At 36.9% G+C, this 17,261-nt stretch overlaps 2 protein-coding genes across 8 annotated transcripts in view; one reads left to right on the forward strand and one right to left on the reverse strand.

Moving 5' to 3' along the window:
- LOC131029545 (pentatricopeptide repeat-containing protein At5g16640, mitochondrial) overlaps window positions 1-17,261 on the reverse strand; it is a 107,531-nt gene that overhangs the window by 51,357 nt on the left and 38,913 nt on the right. For 3 of the 6 annotated variants that reach the window (XM_059221536.1, XM_057960056.2, XM_057960053.2), the window contains exon 2: window positions 5,849-5,934. The exons of the other annotated variants lie outside the window; for them this stretch is intronic. The gene's annotated coding sequence lies outside the window, so the exon portion shown is untranslated. The remainder of the gene's footprint in view (window positions 1-5,848; window positions 5,935-17,261) is intronic. 6 annotated transcript variants of the gene reach the window in all.
- LOC131061448 (uncharacterized) lies at window positions 489-4,147 on the forward strand. 2 transcript variants are annotated; one of them, XM_059221533.1, is made up of 7 exons: window positions 489-690; window positions 1,011-1,696; window positions 1,816-2,048; window positions 2,149-2,301; window positions 2,394-2,794; window positions 2,908-3,316; window positions 3,416-4,147. In XM_059221533.1, the coding sequence occupies exons 2-7, from the start codon at window positions 1,059-1,061 to the stop codon at window positions 4,012-4,014; spliced, it is 2,433 nt and encodes an 810-aa protein (XP_059077516.1). In that variant the 5' UTR covers window positions 489-690; window positions 1,011-1,058; the 3' UTR covers window positions 4,015-4,147. The 2 variants fall into 2 exon arrangements, with proteins under 2 accessions (XP_059077516.1, XP_057851126.2); XM_057995143.2 differs by lacking the exon at window positions 489-690 and having other exon boundaries at window positions 1,002-1,696.

Raw genomic sequence — 17,261 nt, forward strand, 5'->3', positions numbered from 1 at the left:
TATGCACTATGTAATTCAAGAATGATGGAATAAAATGAATAACTTTGGTATTCAAATCTGAGATAGAGAAATCTTGCTTTCTCTGATATAGAATTGGGGTGATTATGCAATGATTGATCTCTGCTATATTCCGGTCTTCAATATGATATGATTCACTTCGCTCTTCCTGATATGTCGATGTAACTTATGTTGTACTTGTAAGTCATAGTTTGCCAACTCAGACTCGTAGAGTACTCAACAAGCCTAAAAAAATTTACTTGGCAAAGACTCGACAAAATCTCAATCAGAGAAACGAAAATCGCCTAAACTCGCCTGGACTCGGCGAGTCCGAGTGCGAGTCACCCTCGCCGAGTCCTGGGGACTCGGACTCAGACTCGGCCGAGTCCAGGCGCCAGACTCGCCAGACTCGCCAAGTTTGGCGAGTTTGGCGAGTTTGACCGAGTCCCGTGCCTGGGACTCAGCCGGCGGCGATGTGAAAGATAAGTTAAAAAAAAAACAATTTTAAATGGTTTTTTTGACTCTTTTTTTTTGTGTTATTTTTGTTTTATACCTAAAAGTGACTTTCATTTCATTCATTTGCAAAAATAGGAGGAGTAAAGTGAGATAAAAAGAATAACAAGGGTGCATTGAAGAAAAACCAGCAAGGAAGATTTCTTCAATTTCTTCAATTTTCTTCAAGAGTTCTAAGAGGTAAGTTGGTAACATTGTTTTTTTGAGATTTTTTTGTTTCTTATATGCAAAAATTCATTTTTCTATTCTTTTTTTTTTGAAAGTTTTACATTTTATTCCAAAATCTTTTCTATGTTACTATGTAAGCCCAGGGTTCGTAATTTTATTTTTTTTAAAGTAGGGTTTGACAAACCCTACAATTTAAAAAAAATAAAATTGCAAACCCTAGTTACCCTACTTTAGCTTTTTTGAAAAAAATGTTCAATGAGAATGAAATTATGAATGCACAACATAGAATGAATGTCTTAATTTATTTTTGCATTTTTAATGTTTTATTGCAGCAACCTTCACATTCTTATTTGCCTCAAGTTTCACAAAACAATCATACAATGTCCTCTTCTAGACCTCCCATTAGAAAGGACCCTGCTTGGAAATATCATGAGGATTTTCCAGGGCAAAGAAAAGGGCAAACAAAGTGTATATTTTGCAAAACAATATTCCATGGAGGCATATATAGATTGAAATACCATATTGCTGGTGTGCGTGGGCATGATGCCGACCCATGCACAAAAGCAGTCACTGAGGCCGTACGTGATTGCTATGTAATGGTTGAAGAAATTGAAAGGAAAAGGAAAGAAAAAGAGGATCTCACAGTCATTGGGAGACATGCACCTTTAGGAACAGGGACACAATTAGGTTGTGTTGGAGGGCCTTCTTCCTTACCTTCATATCGTCCCACTCATTTTGCTACTACTCATGCTTCCGGTTCTGCTTCTATAAGTGCCAGTGCTAGTGCCAGTGCCTCTGCCCCTTCTCATGTTCCTAGCACTGGCAGTGGTAGTGGGAATGTTAGCATTGGACCTAGGATTCGTAAATCTAGGTTGGATACCTTTTTTGCACCTCGCACTACTCCTGGGTCCCAACAGTCACTTGAGAGCATGGGTTGGAACAAGGAGGTCCATGATGCTGCTAAAATGGCAGTTGGCAGATTTTGGATCTATGGCAGTATTCCATTCTTCACAGCCAGGTAAATGTTTTATGTTTGATTGTTTTAATTTTTATAATTTGATTGTTCGTATTAATTTTTGTTGTATATAGTTCATTATACATAGTACATACTTATCTCATTAAAATTATTTGTGACAGGTCACCTTATTGGCAAGAAATGGTTGATGCCCTTACCATTTGTGGGGCGGGGTTCAAAGCCCCTTCTGAGTTTGATTTGAGCGGACCCATTTTGACTGAATTGGTGAATGATGTGAAGAAAGAATTGGGTGATCAACACCAAATATGGAGCACTAAAGGTTGCACCATCATGACTGATGGTTGGACAGACAGGAGAAATAGAACTCTCCTTAATTTTCTTGTTTCTTCCGCAGGTGATTGATTAATTTTAGTTTCATTTAGGCATTAATTTTTTATTTTTCATTTAATGATTTATTGAATGATCATTGATCTTGCTTTATTTTTTTATTTCAGGGGGCACCGTTTTCATCAAGTCTATTGATGCCTCCGCCCATTGCAAGAATGCCACCTACCTATGTGAGCAGATAGAGGAGGTGATTAATGAGGTGGGTGAAGAGAACGTGGTACAGGTGGTGACTGACAATGCACCAAATTATGTTGCTGCAGGTAAACTTTTGATTACAAACTAATTTTGTTTGCAAATTAATTTCTATTTTGTAACCTCATTAATTACAATGCAACAAATTATGTTGTTGCAGGCAGACTATTGATGGAGAGGCACCCATCTATAGTTTGGACTCCATGTGCCGCCCATTGCATTGACCTCATGTTAGAGGATATTGGAAAACTTCCATGGGTCAAGACATGTGTAGAAAAGGCAAGAAATGTGTGCAAATTTGTATATAATCATTCATGGGTGTTGGCTCTTATGAGACAATACACAGAGCATAAGGAGTTAGCTCGTCCAGGAATCACAAGATTTGCCACAAACTTCATCACATTGCAGTCCATGCTTCGTTGTAAGATGGCCTTGAGACGTATGATTGTTGGTGAGGAGTGGTCTTCCTCATCCTATGCTGCCACCCCAGCAGAAAAAGATATGGCAGACTGCATTTTTGATGAGCGAGGCTTTTGGAGCCCTTGTGATGAGATAGTGAAGGTAATTTTTTTATAAATTCTACAATTTTTATTTAACTTTTTGTTTTATAACTTATTCATCATATTCTCTTATTTGCTCATGTTTTAAATTACACAATATTTTCAATTTTACAGTTTGTTAAGCCCTTGGTGGTTTTGTTGCGAGTTGCGGATGGAGAAAAGCCCGCAATGGGCTACATATATGAGGGCATGGATAGGGTGAAAGAGGGCATCAAATCTATCTATGCAGGAGATGAGAGCAAGTATGGTCCCATTTGGCAGATCATTGATAAGAGATGGCATCATCAGCTTCATAGGCCCATCCATGCAGCAGCCTATTATTTGAATCCGGCATTCCATTTTAGCCCTACTTTCAGGGCTGATGCGGAGGTCCTTGATGGGCTATACTCAGTCATGGAGAAGATGGCACCTATTGGTTGTACTCAGTCAGATCTTATGCGAGAGCTACAGTTGTTCTCAAATGCACAAGGGGAGACCTTTTCTCGTCCTATCGCCAAAGAAAGTAGGACAACTATGATGCCAGGTAAAAATAAATTGTAAGGCTTAATTTTAGTTTTATTGTATATTGTTAAATGAGTTTATGAGAGACTGATTTTATTTATTTTTCTCATTTCAAACTCAGATAATTGGTGGAACTTTTTTGGCCCAACGACACCAAATCTTCAGAAGTTGGCCATTCGCATCTTGAGCCAACCATGCAGTGCATCTGGTTGTGAGCGCAATTGGAGTATGTTTGAGCACATACACTCCAAGAGGCGCAATAGATTATCCGTGGAGAAGATGAATGATCTTATCTTTGTTCACTATAACCTCCGCCTGAGAATGAGAAAGAATGCATTAGCTGACATCTCTCCTATCATTCTAGATGAGGTTGATCCTGAGGCAGAGTGGGCCATTGAGACAGATCCTGTGGCTGTCTTTAGTGATGATGACATTGATTGGATCGACCAGGTAGATATAGAGGCTGAGGCTGTAGCCATGGCAGAGGAGGAGCAGAGAGCACGAGCAGAGAGAGGAGATTCAGAGGCAGATGGTGATAGTGACAGAGATGGTGACAGTGACACAGATGTTCCTGATGTTGGTGAGCATGGCGTGGTGTCACGAGGAGCGGCTATGGCTGCCCAATCATCTATGACCTACCTTAGATGCCTTCGTAGGGGGGCGGGGCCTTCATCGGAGCCGACGTCGGGGCCGGAGGGTGCAGACTCCTCTGCGCCATAGGCTTGTAGATGTATTTACCTTTGTTATTTGTATGGAACATTTGATGATGATCATATGATGACATGGATTTTTTATTCCATGAGTTTTGTAATATTGTATACATTTGACAATATTTATATATCTATGTTTGTTATTTCCTTCAGCTACAATTTGCGTTTATGCTTATGTGATAGATCATAGATGTATACTTGTGTATGTATTATGTAATGAAATGAGCCAAGTTTGATGATGTTATTGTGTCTTATTCAATAAAGGGTGCATGAAACAAGTTTTAAATCTTAAAAAATCTCTAAATTTTTTGAGTTTTTCACTTTCCCGAGTCTGACGCCGAGTCTGGAGCCGAGTCTGACGCCGAGTCCCGAGTCCGAGTCCGATTTGGCCTTGCCGAGTCCGAGCCGAGTCCGAGTTTCGTTTCTTTGATCTCAATAAAAACTCGGCAACTTAGAGAATACTAAAAATTAAAATTTCTGAAAAAACATATTTTTATGCAAAATTCAATTACAAAATGTATTAAATAGAAAATTGATATCTCAAAAGAGAAAATGCATGGTTTTATAGCCAAAAAAATGTGAAAAATATGTTTTAACCAACGTTTTACCTAGGTTGGCGTTTTTATTCATGTTTTTCTTGTGTCTATGAAAACTTGCAATTTAAACTTGTCAAAACTCATGGAGCAAAATAAATAGAGAGTACTCAGCAACTCAGAGAGTACTTGCAGAGTTTGCAAACTATGTTGTAAGTAATCTCACAACAGCTTATAACCGTTTCTGATTTAGCAAGGACAATATGCTGTAAGTCTTTTACACTATCGCTTATGGCGATGAAGGAATGATTGTCATTTCTGATTTACCTGAGTATGCAATGGTTGGTGCTGTTTCTAAATATCACCTTTGATCTATGTAACCGATTGGCCTTTGAGGGCAAATGCTCAAATGAGCAATCCAAATTGGATATAATGACAGTAAATACAAATCTGATGGTTCCCAAAATGATTTGCAAGGCCTTTAATACCCTTCATGTACCTTTTGTAAAGGTTGTGACTCTCAAATGGTTGCATCTCTTCCTTAATTAAATTAACCTTATCTCCAAATCACACCTCTTGAATAAAAATTTGATTAGACTTAACTAATAACTTAACCACTCCTTGCAAAATGATTTGTGATCTCTTGCAGATTCAGACTATTACTTCATTCTTTTAAAGTGATAATAGATGGATATGTAGCGATTATGATTCTACTTAGGCGGCAATAATGGTAATTTCTTGGATCAATACTATTTTGGCTAAGTCTTCCTATTTGCTTAATGATGCGTTACTTCTGCATATTTGACATTGGTATATTTTGCTGATTGCACCGATTGATTAATGCAATATTTCAATTCTGTCTTATACTTCATTCGCTACCATATTTGTCTAATTGATGTTCTATCAATCAAATATTCAGTTCTTTGATAAATAGCCTCCGCCATTTCTTACTGCTGATCACTGGTTCGCTATGTGAACTATTAACTCGTTTGCCACCTTAAGATTGACTTAAATATAATAATGAAACTTCTTCCATTTTAAGTCGCTGCTCAGTATGAGTATGTGTTTCAATTTGATGGGAACATCACATGGGGACATTACAGATACAACCTCAAGACTTTACATTAGATCAAAGATGTATTATCACAACCCATGATAATACTCCACATGCAAGATAGTGAAATAAAGACATAACCACATTATGATTTTTCTCTGTTGAGACTATCTAACAAGTCTACAATAACTAAACCAAAATTGCTATAATGCACATGTTGGCCTCGGTGCTCCATGCTCATATAAAGGAAAGGTTACCATGTATGTGTGTATAAGGTGTTAAGAGTGTCTTCAACCTTTTGCTGCTTCTCACAATAGCTGAATCTGATGGGATAAAGTGACACCTTGACATGTGAAGAAATGGGTATTAGACTAAGTGAAACAATTAAGAGAAAGGAGACAACAATTAACCCAAACATTCAATTTAAAATTAACCATACTGAAAAAGGATCTTGATAAATTTGCAGCATATTTATAAGTTGTTATTGCTAGAGAGAAACATTACAAATCTGTTTAACTACCATTAAATTCTAATAGTGGGCTCTGAATAACCTCTAAAACCTGTTGCAAAAGTATGCCAACTGTTGTTGAATAAATGCAGGTTTGAACATGCTTTAACTTTTTTTAAACTTCCCCTAAATGAAAACCTAATTTTCCTGATCATACACGAAGAATTTTATTTATGCAAGAAAGACAATTTAAAATATATATGTGCACCTTTGAATATGCCTTCTTTTAAAATAAGGTAATCAAAGCCTTTATTTTGGTTACATGTTGTAGGGAAATAAAACATACCATATCATTAATTTAGATTCTAAATAAATGATAGGGTAATAAGTAGCAGTCAGACCTAATTTAACAAAGCTGCCTGAATGTAATGATCAACTGAAAAAAAGTAATGCTTAGATCATTGTTGATTTGGTGTTGTCAATATATGTCAAATCCAATGTTCCATGGGGATGCATCTCCATGAGAGTCTGAGTGACATCCAAGATGTCTCTAGGACTTGCAGACTTGGAGAGGACATCCACTTTTTTCATTACTCAACAGCCTGCTCCACTTGATGCATAAAAATAACAGAAGGCAACCTTTTAAGGAAAAACTAAAAACTAAGAACCTCAAAGGTGGAGGATTATCATTCAAAATGAAGCACATTGTATTTCCTGAAAGTTTCAGCTGCTTTCAGTTTGTTGAACTTAATTTAATAGCCGGGTCCCTTGCTATCTCCAAAATTTGGGAAAAATTTTGTCATCCCCAAAACCTCATCTCCACGTCTTAGAAACTTAGAGAAACACAAGATAAATTTGTAGCCTTGTTAAGATTGCCAACTTGAATTGAGAAACTAATGTTGGATATGTCATATGGGGCTCATGACAAACTCTAGACTAATACAAGACTGGACTACGCACACAATCTAGTCCAGGACACTTTTCTGCTATGCAATCAGGTCCTTAAACTGCAAATTTGTCTTATGTTGGTACAGCCTTTTGTGCTTCACTCTTGTCTTCGATATATGTTATTGAGCTGTTGAATTAAGGGGTTGTGTTGTAAAGCAAGTATGGCCTACTGTAAGACTGAGGGAAGATTGTCAACTTCCTTGATGGGAATCAATCCCCTTTTGTCAATGGTACAAAACCTAAAGAAACACCAAATAGATGATTCGGTGCCTATAGTATAATTGTTGTTATCATGCTAATGTAGTGCCCTAGTGCAAATGCTTTATGCTATGAGAGATTTCCATTCAATCGATCCTAACAAATTGCCTAGAACTTTCTATATATACAACATCCAAGTCACTCAACTCAAATTAATTAGCACACGAGCTAATAACAATTACATTTTGAAAAGGTCGTATTAAGGAGCAAGAATTTCAAAGTTCAAAAAGAGAAAGTATGGCTGCACATGTAGCATAATCTTGGGTAACAGAGTATTGTAAAGAATGATTGATCAAAACCACTCAGAATTCAAGTGATAGTTGGCTAATGGGTGTGGGGCTAGGGTTAATTGTGTGCACCAAAAAAGGCAAGTTGAGATACAACTTTACATCTATGACAATACCAAAAGTGTAAAAGTGCTCAGTTAACACTTCTATTCATGATCACCAACAAACTTCACTGTAGGAACATAGACAATGTCCCCATCACTATACCCACAATTTTTGGTGACTATATTTGAGTATGATATAGTTGCCTCCTCGTTCATTTACTCGCAGCAATTTGATTGTTATCCCTGTCCTCATATCAATACCTATACCCCCACATATCATTGCAACTAATATTCTTTTATTCTTTATATTTTCCCCCCACTCTAGTGTGCATATCAAATTACATGAATCATGCATGACAAAGTAAGATACACAAATAATGAAATAGAAAACAAAACTAAGATACCACTTATGGACAATGCCTCATGATTCTTTGTGTAACTATAAAAAAACGTCCTCCATATCTACACACACATCATTAGTTGACCCTAGAAAATAGTGCTTAGGGGCAAACAAATATAAGATCATGAACATTGCATTTACTTTTAAGTGTGAAACCCAATAATGTGTAGTGTGTGCCAATGTGTATGAAACAACATGGAGTTGTGATATAGTACAAGGTATACACATGGCAAAAGGTGTGAAAAGGAATTATGATGCAATTGTCAAGTGGTGACCAAGTTGGCACCCACATCACATGTAAGCATGAAACTGAGTTGGGCACCATGATGTATACTAGCATGAAACCATGTAAAACTGTGAATGTGATACAAATAATATGCCCTCCTCAAATTGAGTTCATGACTTGTTGATGTGTTTTTTATGCACATGTGAACACAGAATAAAATACCAACGTATCTTATCCTCTTTTGAACAAAGTCTCTCATATGCTATGCTTCGCGATCAAATGAGACAACTCCAAGGTTACGAAATGTCAGGTCTTGACTTGTGGATAAGTTCAGTGGTTTGATGTGATAATGCTGGAATCACAAGGGGACTTACACAAATGTTTGGATTATCATGAATGATGCGGAGTAGGTGTGCTGACAACTTAAGATTTATCAATATGGCTCTGGATTTACTTCTTACTAAAAAAAGGGCAAAAGGAATAGGGTTCAGGAAATCTATTCTAATCGTAGGAATGTAGGAAATGATTAATGGATTTAGTGGAATCAAACTAGGCAAGGTCTCACAATTAGGTATTGACACAAGCTTAGTGCAATCGTCTAAGGTATACTTAAAGATTTTCAAGCTATCACCATCAAACGTAGACACCATCCAAGTTGATGCTTGTCAACGGACGCGTAATAGTTGAAGTTATGCTTACTTAAATTCCAATTGACCACACAAGGCGCACTTACCAGCGGCAAGAGGCTAGTGGTATGGATTAAGGATTCCACACAAATGAATTCAACAAATCTTCCACTCAATCTAACATACATGAAAAAAAATTCTAATCTAAATTCTAATCTAACTTGGAGGAATTGAGAACCATGAATGCAAATACAACACTTGAAGAGCAAAATCACCAACAATTGAACAATGATTAAGATTCAAATAGCTGCAGCATATACCAACAATTCTACAAAAACTCTCTCTTACAAATGAGAGACAAGGAGGCATATATAGAGTCTCTTACAACATGGATGGCCAAGATTGATCCAAGATCAACGATCGAGATTACAAGATAAACCCTAATTAGGGTTTGTACAACCACCATTACATTGGCCAATAAGAAACGAGGGTAGGTAAGGTAAATAATATTTGATGTAGCGCCACGTGTCACCTATTCCCTCCTTGAATGAATGTTGACTTGGCACCCTTTGATTGAACGGATGGTGACTAGGATGCCACGTCAGCTTGCGTTGCACACTTAATCAATTTGCCTTGTACATTCTTCATCTTCACAATGTTTGGAATCCTTTATGATACTTTGCATTCCATCCTTATGTTAAGGAATTCCATGAACTGTTCCCTCCTTATATTTGGAAAATTTCCCAATCTTGGAATCCTGAAATATTTCCTTCCTTGATGCACTTTGACATTGGAATTCCTTGATGTAGTTCCGGATTTCTTGAAATGAAATCCCTTGTGCTCGTGTCTTGAACTCGCCTTCATTCATTTATTCATCATCAAGGTGAAGTCTTCTTCATGATTGATCTAGTCCTCATCTTCACCTTCTAGAATCTCTGTCCGGAAATCCCCATCCAATCTTTGAAGTATTGATCTTCCTTATCCACATTGTGTGCATCCTCCTTCACCTCAAGCCTTGATCATGCTTCCTTTCCTCGTAACAGTCCTGCAAAACAGATAAGCATTGAATCAAAAACTAGTAGATAAACTTAACTTCAACCTTGGTGGGAAATTCATCCGCATATGGACTGATCATTCCTCAAAACCATCTGCATATGGACTGATCATTCCTCAAAACCATCTGCATTATCCTTGTCCATTCTTCACTTGATGGAAATTTGATGCCTATCTGGACAACTTCCTTCCTTTGTAATTCCGCCCTACAATGGAAATCCGACCCTCGTCCAGACTCATTGTCCTTGAAAATCTTGTGTTGACTAGATCACCATTCCATGGAGTGGAAATCCGGACACCATCAGGACTTTGTTCCTGACATTTGTCCCAACATGTGATAGGTAGTCTTAGAAAATTGTAACACCAACTTTGGAAAATATTAAGGTCAAGATTAAAGTCTGGAAGATTTTCCTTAAGAAAAACTGATTTTCAGACTTAGGATAAGTCTGATCATAATTGCTAAGTCTGAAGACATCCATGTAAACTCAGAAAATCAAGTATTTGGAGCCCAAAAATGAATGTTCAGGTCTGGAAATATCACTTGGAGATCTGAAAACACTCAGAAAGTGACTGATTTTTTATATCAAAGTTGTAATAAAAGTCTGATTTTCTGAGGACAAAGTCTGAATATGCCCTCCAATGTCTGAAAATATTCAGAAAATGGTGTATTGAAGTCTGATTTTCTGATTCTTAAGTCCGAATACACCCTCTGAAAGTCTGAAAATGGCTCCAAAAAGTCTGAAGACACTCTGAAAATGATGAATATCAATGGCTGGAAGTGGTCACAGCCATGTCACATGCTTGCATTTGAATTATTTTGACCTTCAAAACACAGAAATGGTCACACCTGGGCACAACTAGGCTGGAAATGAAGTTTCAGTCTGAAGACAACCTAGTATACTCAGAAAAAATGTCAAAAATGGTGCCCGAAAGTATACCACAATTCTGAAAATGCTTGGAAAAGGGTGTGGAAAAGTCTGATTTTTAGTTCTTAAAGTCTAAAGACACCCTTCCAAGGTCTAACAATGGCTGCCCAATGTCTGAAGACAACCTACAACTTTAATAAATTAGTCATTTAAACTTGTTGCAGTCATAGGAAACACCTGTATTTGATGAATTTCACCTTCCCAAAGTGAAGTTTGTCAAATTTGGGCACAAACAAAGGGCTGGTAAAAAATATCTAAGTCTGAAGACAAATCTGAAAATGGAGTTTCAGACTTAGATCAACAATGGAAGCTCCACCAAATGCCCAAAAACTCATAAGAAATGACACCCAAGTAAAATTTTCCAAGTTGGCAAGTGGCTGGAAATGAAAATCAGTCTGAAGACAACTTGCAACTATGGAGTTTCAGACTACAACAACAATGGCAGCCCCTGAAAATGCATTGAAAACTCCTCCAAACAGCCCTTAACCAAAATCGCCTTAGTGTGGATGAGCTGGGCAATGAAGAATAATTCTGAAAATGTGTTCCCAGCCAACAATGGAGGTCAAATCACTCCTAGCAATGGCGCCCAGCAAGGTCTGAAAACAATGGCACCCACCAAGCATGAAGAAAATCACCCCAAACAACGACACAAAGCACTCCCAAATAAAAATCGAAATTTCCCCAGCTATGGCGCCATTCCAAAATTCTGAAAATGTCTTCAATGGTAGCTCGGATCTGCAACAATGGAGGTTGGAACAGCCAAGCAAATAATGGAGGAAAATATCGCCCAAGTCTCCAAACATGAAATCGCCAACTTTCACCAAAAAATGCCAAATTTGGAAAAAATCACCAAACTTAGCAAAATCGAAATTCTGAAACTGGTCTTTAATTGCAGCCAAGGGGAATAGATCAGCAAGCTGGAAAAAATGGAGGAAAATAAATCCTCAATCCCACACTTCACAAAAACGCCTTGCTAAAAAAATCGCCTAACTTGGAGAAAAATCGCTTTCATGGAGACACCTGGCAGAAATAATAATAAAATAATGCTAAGGCTCCTCTCTTATACTTGCTTTCACCTCTCACTTTCACCACACAAGCAATGTGGGATAAAACACTTGTTTAAATACTTGCCTGGTGAAAACCTAACTTGCTTCTAAAAGGTTCAAATATTAAATGATTATTGCAAGTTATTAAATTTTGCTTTTAAATTTTAAATAATCATTAATCATTATTTAAAAGCAATTAAATGGGGATTACTTATTAAAATATTGCAATTTAAATCCAAAATTAAGCCTCCAAGGGAAAATCGATATAGGTTGGGATTGAAGAATCCCTTTAAAAATCATTAAAATCGCCAAAAATTCTCCATAAGGGAAAATCGATACATGCTTCGACAAAAATCCATGCATAACTTCATCAAAATGCACACAAAAAACCTCCCAGGGGAAAATCGATGTGAGTTTGGACAGAAATCCAGACAAAAATCCACCCTATTTGCAAAAAATCACCCCTTGGGGAAATTCGACCTTAGTCTGGACAAAAATCCACACTCAAAACTCACTTAACTTGGAAAAAAATACTCCCTGGTGGAAAATCGACCTCTGTCTGGATGAAAATCCGGACTCAAAACCCTCCAAAATATTCCTAGTGAAAAATCGATCTCTGTCTGGATGAAAATCCGGACAAAAATCTGTAATGTCCCCACTTTGAAATAAATTTTTTTAATAATTGGTAATAATAAAATTAAATTAAAATATAAAATAATATAATTAAATATGATTAATTAAAAATTAATTAAGATAATGAAAAGTCAAAAGACATGAAAGGAAAAGTTGCGACTCCCTCAACAATGAGATATAAAAGGGAGAAGAGAACCTCATTTGGGAGGGGGAATAATTTGGGAAATGAGAAGTGCAGATCTGATTTAAATAATAAGTGCAGATCTGATTATGAGAGGTTGTGTCCCTTTCAAAGGGCAGAAATAATGAAGAGTTACACTCTTTCAAAGGGTGCTAATGGTGAAAGGGTGTGTCTCTTGCCAAAAGGTATACATGATGAAGAGGTGTGACCTCTCCCTCACATTGAGAGATATAAAGGAAAGGAATCAAAGCATCCAATAACATCACCATGGATTGATAAGATCAGATTTGTTATTAAGTTACAAGTAGTAACATCTTTGTTCTTGGTGGTATGCATGGGGATGAGCTGAGTATGTATGCTTAATATATGAAACCTGCTAATGTTCTTATGCAAGAATTAATAGTAATATTAATATGGACTGCAATATGTATGGCAGTCATACTTAATTTCATATATATCCATAATACATAAGAAATTAGTATACTTATAGACTTATAGTCTAAATCATGTTATTACTGTCAGTATTTAAGAAGATGGGAATGAGATGTTCCAAAGGGGGGCAGTCTAAATCCAAGCAATAGGTTAAGACCCAAGATATGGTGGGGATCAGTGACCCATAAGCCTCGAGGGTATAGACCCAAGATAGGTAAGGGCTTGGATCTGTAAACTTTGAGGGAACCTATTGTATTTGGTCTCTAAGCGCTTTGGTAACATACATAGACCCTTCTCCCTTAAAACTGAAGTAGTAGCAGGGTTTGATATCTATATTAAAAACTATGAATAATGAAATTAATCATCTAATGAGGAAAATAAATAAGAAATTTGTTAATAACCAATTGAAGAATATCAATCAATTTTAGTATATTGAAATAGATCAAGTAGGGGACATTACAAAATCCTTACAAAATGTTCTCAAGGGAAAATCGATTTCTGCCTGGATGAAAAAATCCGCACTTAGTTGTCACAAAAATCCTGGTGGAAAATCGACCCAAGCATGGAATTATCCTTAACCTTGTCCGCACTTCAGTCTGCACTCCAGTCCATACTCCTGGTGGAAAATTGATGGTAATCTGGATAAATCCTGACACTTAGCCAAATTTTAGCACTTCCAGGGGAAAAACGATCCAGGTATGGATAAACAGTGGGGGAAAATAGTAGCCAGTATGGAATCCAGGGGAAACCCATGTGTAGTATGGATTTTGAGTGGGGGAATGGGTTGGGTTGTCTGGAATGTGAGGGGAAAAACACCTCTAGCATGGAATTTGACCCTTTTACCCTTGGAATAAGGATTTCCCTTAGGATTTTATCATTTTAATCACTCAAAATCACTTAAATACTTCAAATTTAGACTGGACTTAGGCATATTTTCCAAAAAAATTGAGCAAAACGCTAGGAAAATATTGGAATAAAGTGCGAAATCAACTTAAATAATACCTTAGAAGCGAGAAAACAACTCCAAAAGGTCTGTGAATACTTTGGCACTTTAAAATCACTGATGCGCGTGTTTAAAAACACGTTAACGCTCAAAAAGGTCAAACACAGGCAAAATTTAGGATCATTAAAATATCAACATTTGCAACTTGATCGTATTCAAAATTCAAAAAAACCTCCCATCGACAAAGGCAAACACTAGGAAACTAGGCAAAACTTCTACTCTAAAAAGCGATAAGTGGGGGGTCCCCATTTGCAATGGGGCGATGTGTGAAGACGTCACAACATGATTGTTATATATTCAATTTGAGAAGTAAAAAATGTGTAATAACTACACAGGCAATTTGTTGGTCCTAGATATAAAATTATAAATTGTACTGTGTAATAATGAGAGATCATTGTCACATCCCTACAAAACTTGGTGTTTGTACTTATTTTTCCCATTTGTCATCGAGATGATTGTTATTGTTTTTAACCAAATTCAATTTGCAGTCTCCCTGATCAATTTGCAAGGTTCTCATGTCAAATTCTTTGTTCTTCAACTAACAACTTTTGCAAGATGATGGAGGTTGCACTTGTTCAAAATGAAACAATGATGACATTTGACAATTGTCAGTGGCATCATCGAAGAAGTGGAAAAATAAGTCATGAAGGGTGCACCTTTTACTGTCATTTGCCTAGCGAAGGTATTCAAGGTGCTTGCTTGACATGGTTCAACCACTTAAAATTTCCACTTCAGATCTTATGGAGGATAAAGGTAGTATTAAACTCTGCCTAGGCACATTTTTAAGCTAGCATAGCCACTATGAAAATGTCATGCCCTAAAAGTGGCTAACTCAGCCCAAAGTTTCACCCAATATACTGAGAATTGGCTGAGTTGTTGAGCTTTGTGCTTGGCATTGTTGATGTGTTTTTTATGCACCTCGAACACAGAGTAAAATACCAAGGTATTCTATCCTCTCTTAAACAAAGAAACTTTGAATGCTAAACAAAGGGATCAATCAAAGCAACTCCAAGGTTTACAATGCGAACTATGCAACTTAAATGTTGTGGATAGACTCGGTGATTTGATGTGATATTGCTGGAATCACAAGGGGGCTTACGTTTTGCTTGAACTCTGCTAGAACTTTAGATCTTGCTAACTTAACTTGGGAAAATAAAAGGCAAAAAGGGGAAAGGGTTTAGAAAGACTACGCTACTCCTAAGATCAATGATGACGATGAATGTTACTTAGACAAACTCCCTCAAACCAAGGTTTGCTTCGCCATTAGAAACAACTACACAAACTTGATGCAATCTTCTAAGGAAATGGAAGATTTTCATACTACAAATACATCATCCAAATACCCAATGCTAGCGCAGCTTGAACAAGTATCCACAATCGAATTTAGCACAATGATTAGGCTCCGACTAACTTTACACTGTGACTTACAATCAACAAACCACAAAAAGTATGAACCAAGGAATTCATCACAATATCTTCATAAGCATCCACCATGATCAATGAACTCTAATTAAAATATGAGAAGTAGAGACCATGCAACATGTTGAAATAGCACACCACAATCCACCATATCTTCAATGAAAAAAGTATGTTTATTACAACAAGCTTTGGCAACAATCTCTTTTCCTCCCACTCTACTCTACATCTGATTTCTAACTATCAACTATTAACTATTACCTATTAATCTTTACAAATGAGAGGATTGAGCCTTATGTAGAGCTCCCTTTACAATTTAAAGGCTTAAATTGATTCTCAAATAAACGGCCGAGATTACAAAAAGAAACCCTAATTAGGGTTTGTTACATCAAACTCTACTCTGGCCAATGAAATGATTACAACGAATTTGGACACATGTCCATCTTTAATTTCTAACCGATAGGGAATGAGGTTAGGTACATAGAATAATATTTGATGATCGCCTTGTGTCGTTTGCTCCATCCTTGAATGAGTATGATATATTGAACCTAAACGTGTTGACTTGGAATGATGTGATTGGGTTGATGATGATTGGGATGCCACCTCAACATAGTTGTTTGGTAGATCATCACAAAGTGATTGTATTGAGTTGGGGCAATATCTCTTGATACTCAACATTTCCAATTGCCTAACTATGACGATGAGAGGAGCATATTCCCAAATTGTATCATCTTCCCTTGATCACATTTCATCTTTCCATCTTCAATCTTCCAACTTATGATGAATCTATACCCTAATGATGTTTGTTGCGATCCTTGTGATGTTGACGCCTTCCAATCTCTGATTTTGATTTCATTTAAGGCCTTGTGTTGCCTTCAATTCGTTTTTCACTTTGCACATTATTGAGCACATCCTTTAGGTGAGGAGGAAATTTACAAGTTGATGGACGAGATTAAAAAAGAGACAAGGAATTCCGCCCATGCTTGATGTTGCACCCTTCATCCTTCGCCACCTTGTACATTATTGTGTAGTTCTCCCTTCAAGTCACCTTTATGTGAGGTTCCATCCCTAAGTCAATCCTTGTGATGGTGTTACATCTTGATCCAATGCATTCATCTTAGATTGGGTATATGATCCTCTTGTCACTTAGAATGATCTTGCATTGATTGTTGTAGGTCTTGCACTTGCTTTGCCGAAGTGTTCCTTGTCTTGATGACTCCAATCCGTTGCTTGACTTGAAGCTCTAACCTTGATGTAGAGAAATGCTACCCCAAGCCTCTTACGCCTAGACTTGTAAACTTTGCCCCTGTTATTGATAAGTTCACCTCCATGCTCCAGGCATCCTACTGCTAACTCTTGACCTCAAAAACAAAGGAATCCTTATATCAGAGATGTGAAAAGCAACTGTTAAAGTTTGATCAGATTTAGAGGTTATAGTATTTTTAGAATTTTCTATATAATATGTTGATCACAATGTCTCTATAATTTCTTCTTGGATATATATTAATATCAATGTAATATGAATATATATCAATCTGCAGAATTCTTAATATCAATATTAATAAGGAGATGGTTCAATACAATGAGATTGCAATGCAGATCAGAACTGTATATATAATGCTGCTGATATATCCTTAATCCAATGATTCCAAAATATATATCTATTGCTGAGACTTGTTTAGCACTTATCGATTTTGGTACCTCCCAAGTCATTTTGGATCGAATATAAATATTAACGAGTGG

This window comes from Cryptomeria japonica, chromosome 5 (genome assembly GCF_030272615.1).
Source record: "Cryptomeria japonica chromosome 5, Sugi_1.0, whole genome shotgun sequence".
Taxonomy (NCBI): domain Eukaryota; kingdom Viridiplantae; phylum Streptophyta; class Pinopsida; order Cupressales; family Cupressaceae; genus Cryptomeria; species Cryptomeria japonica.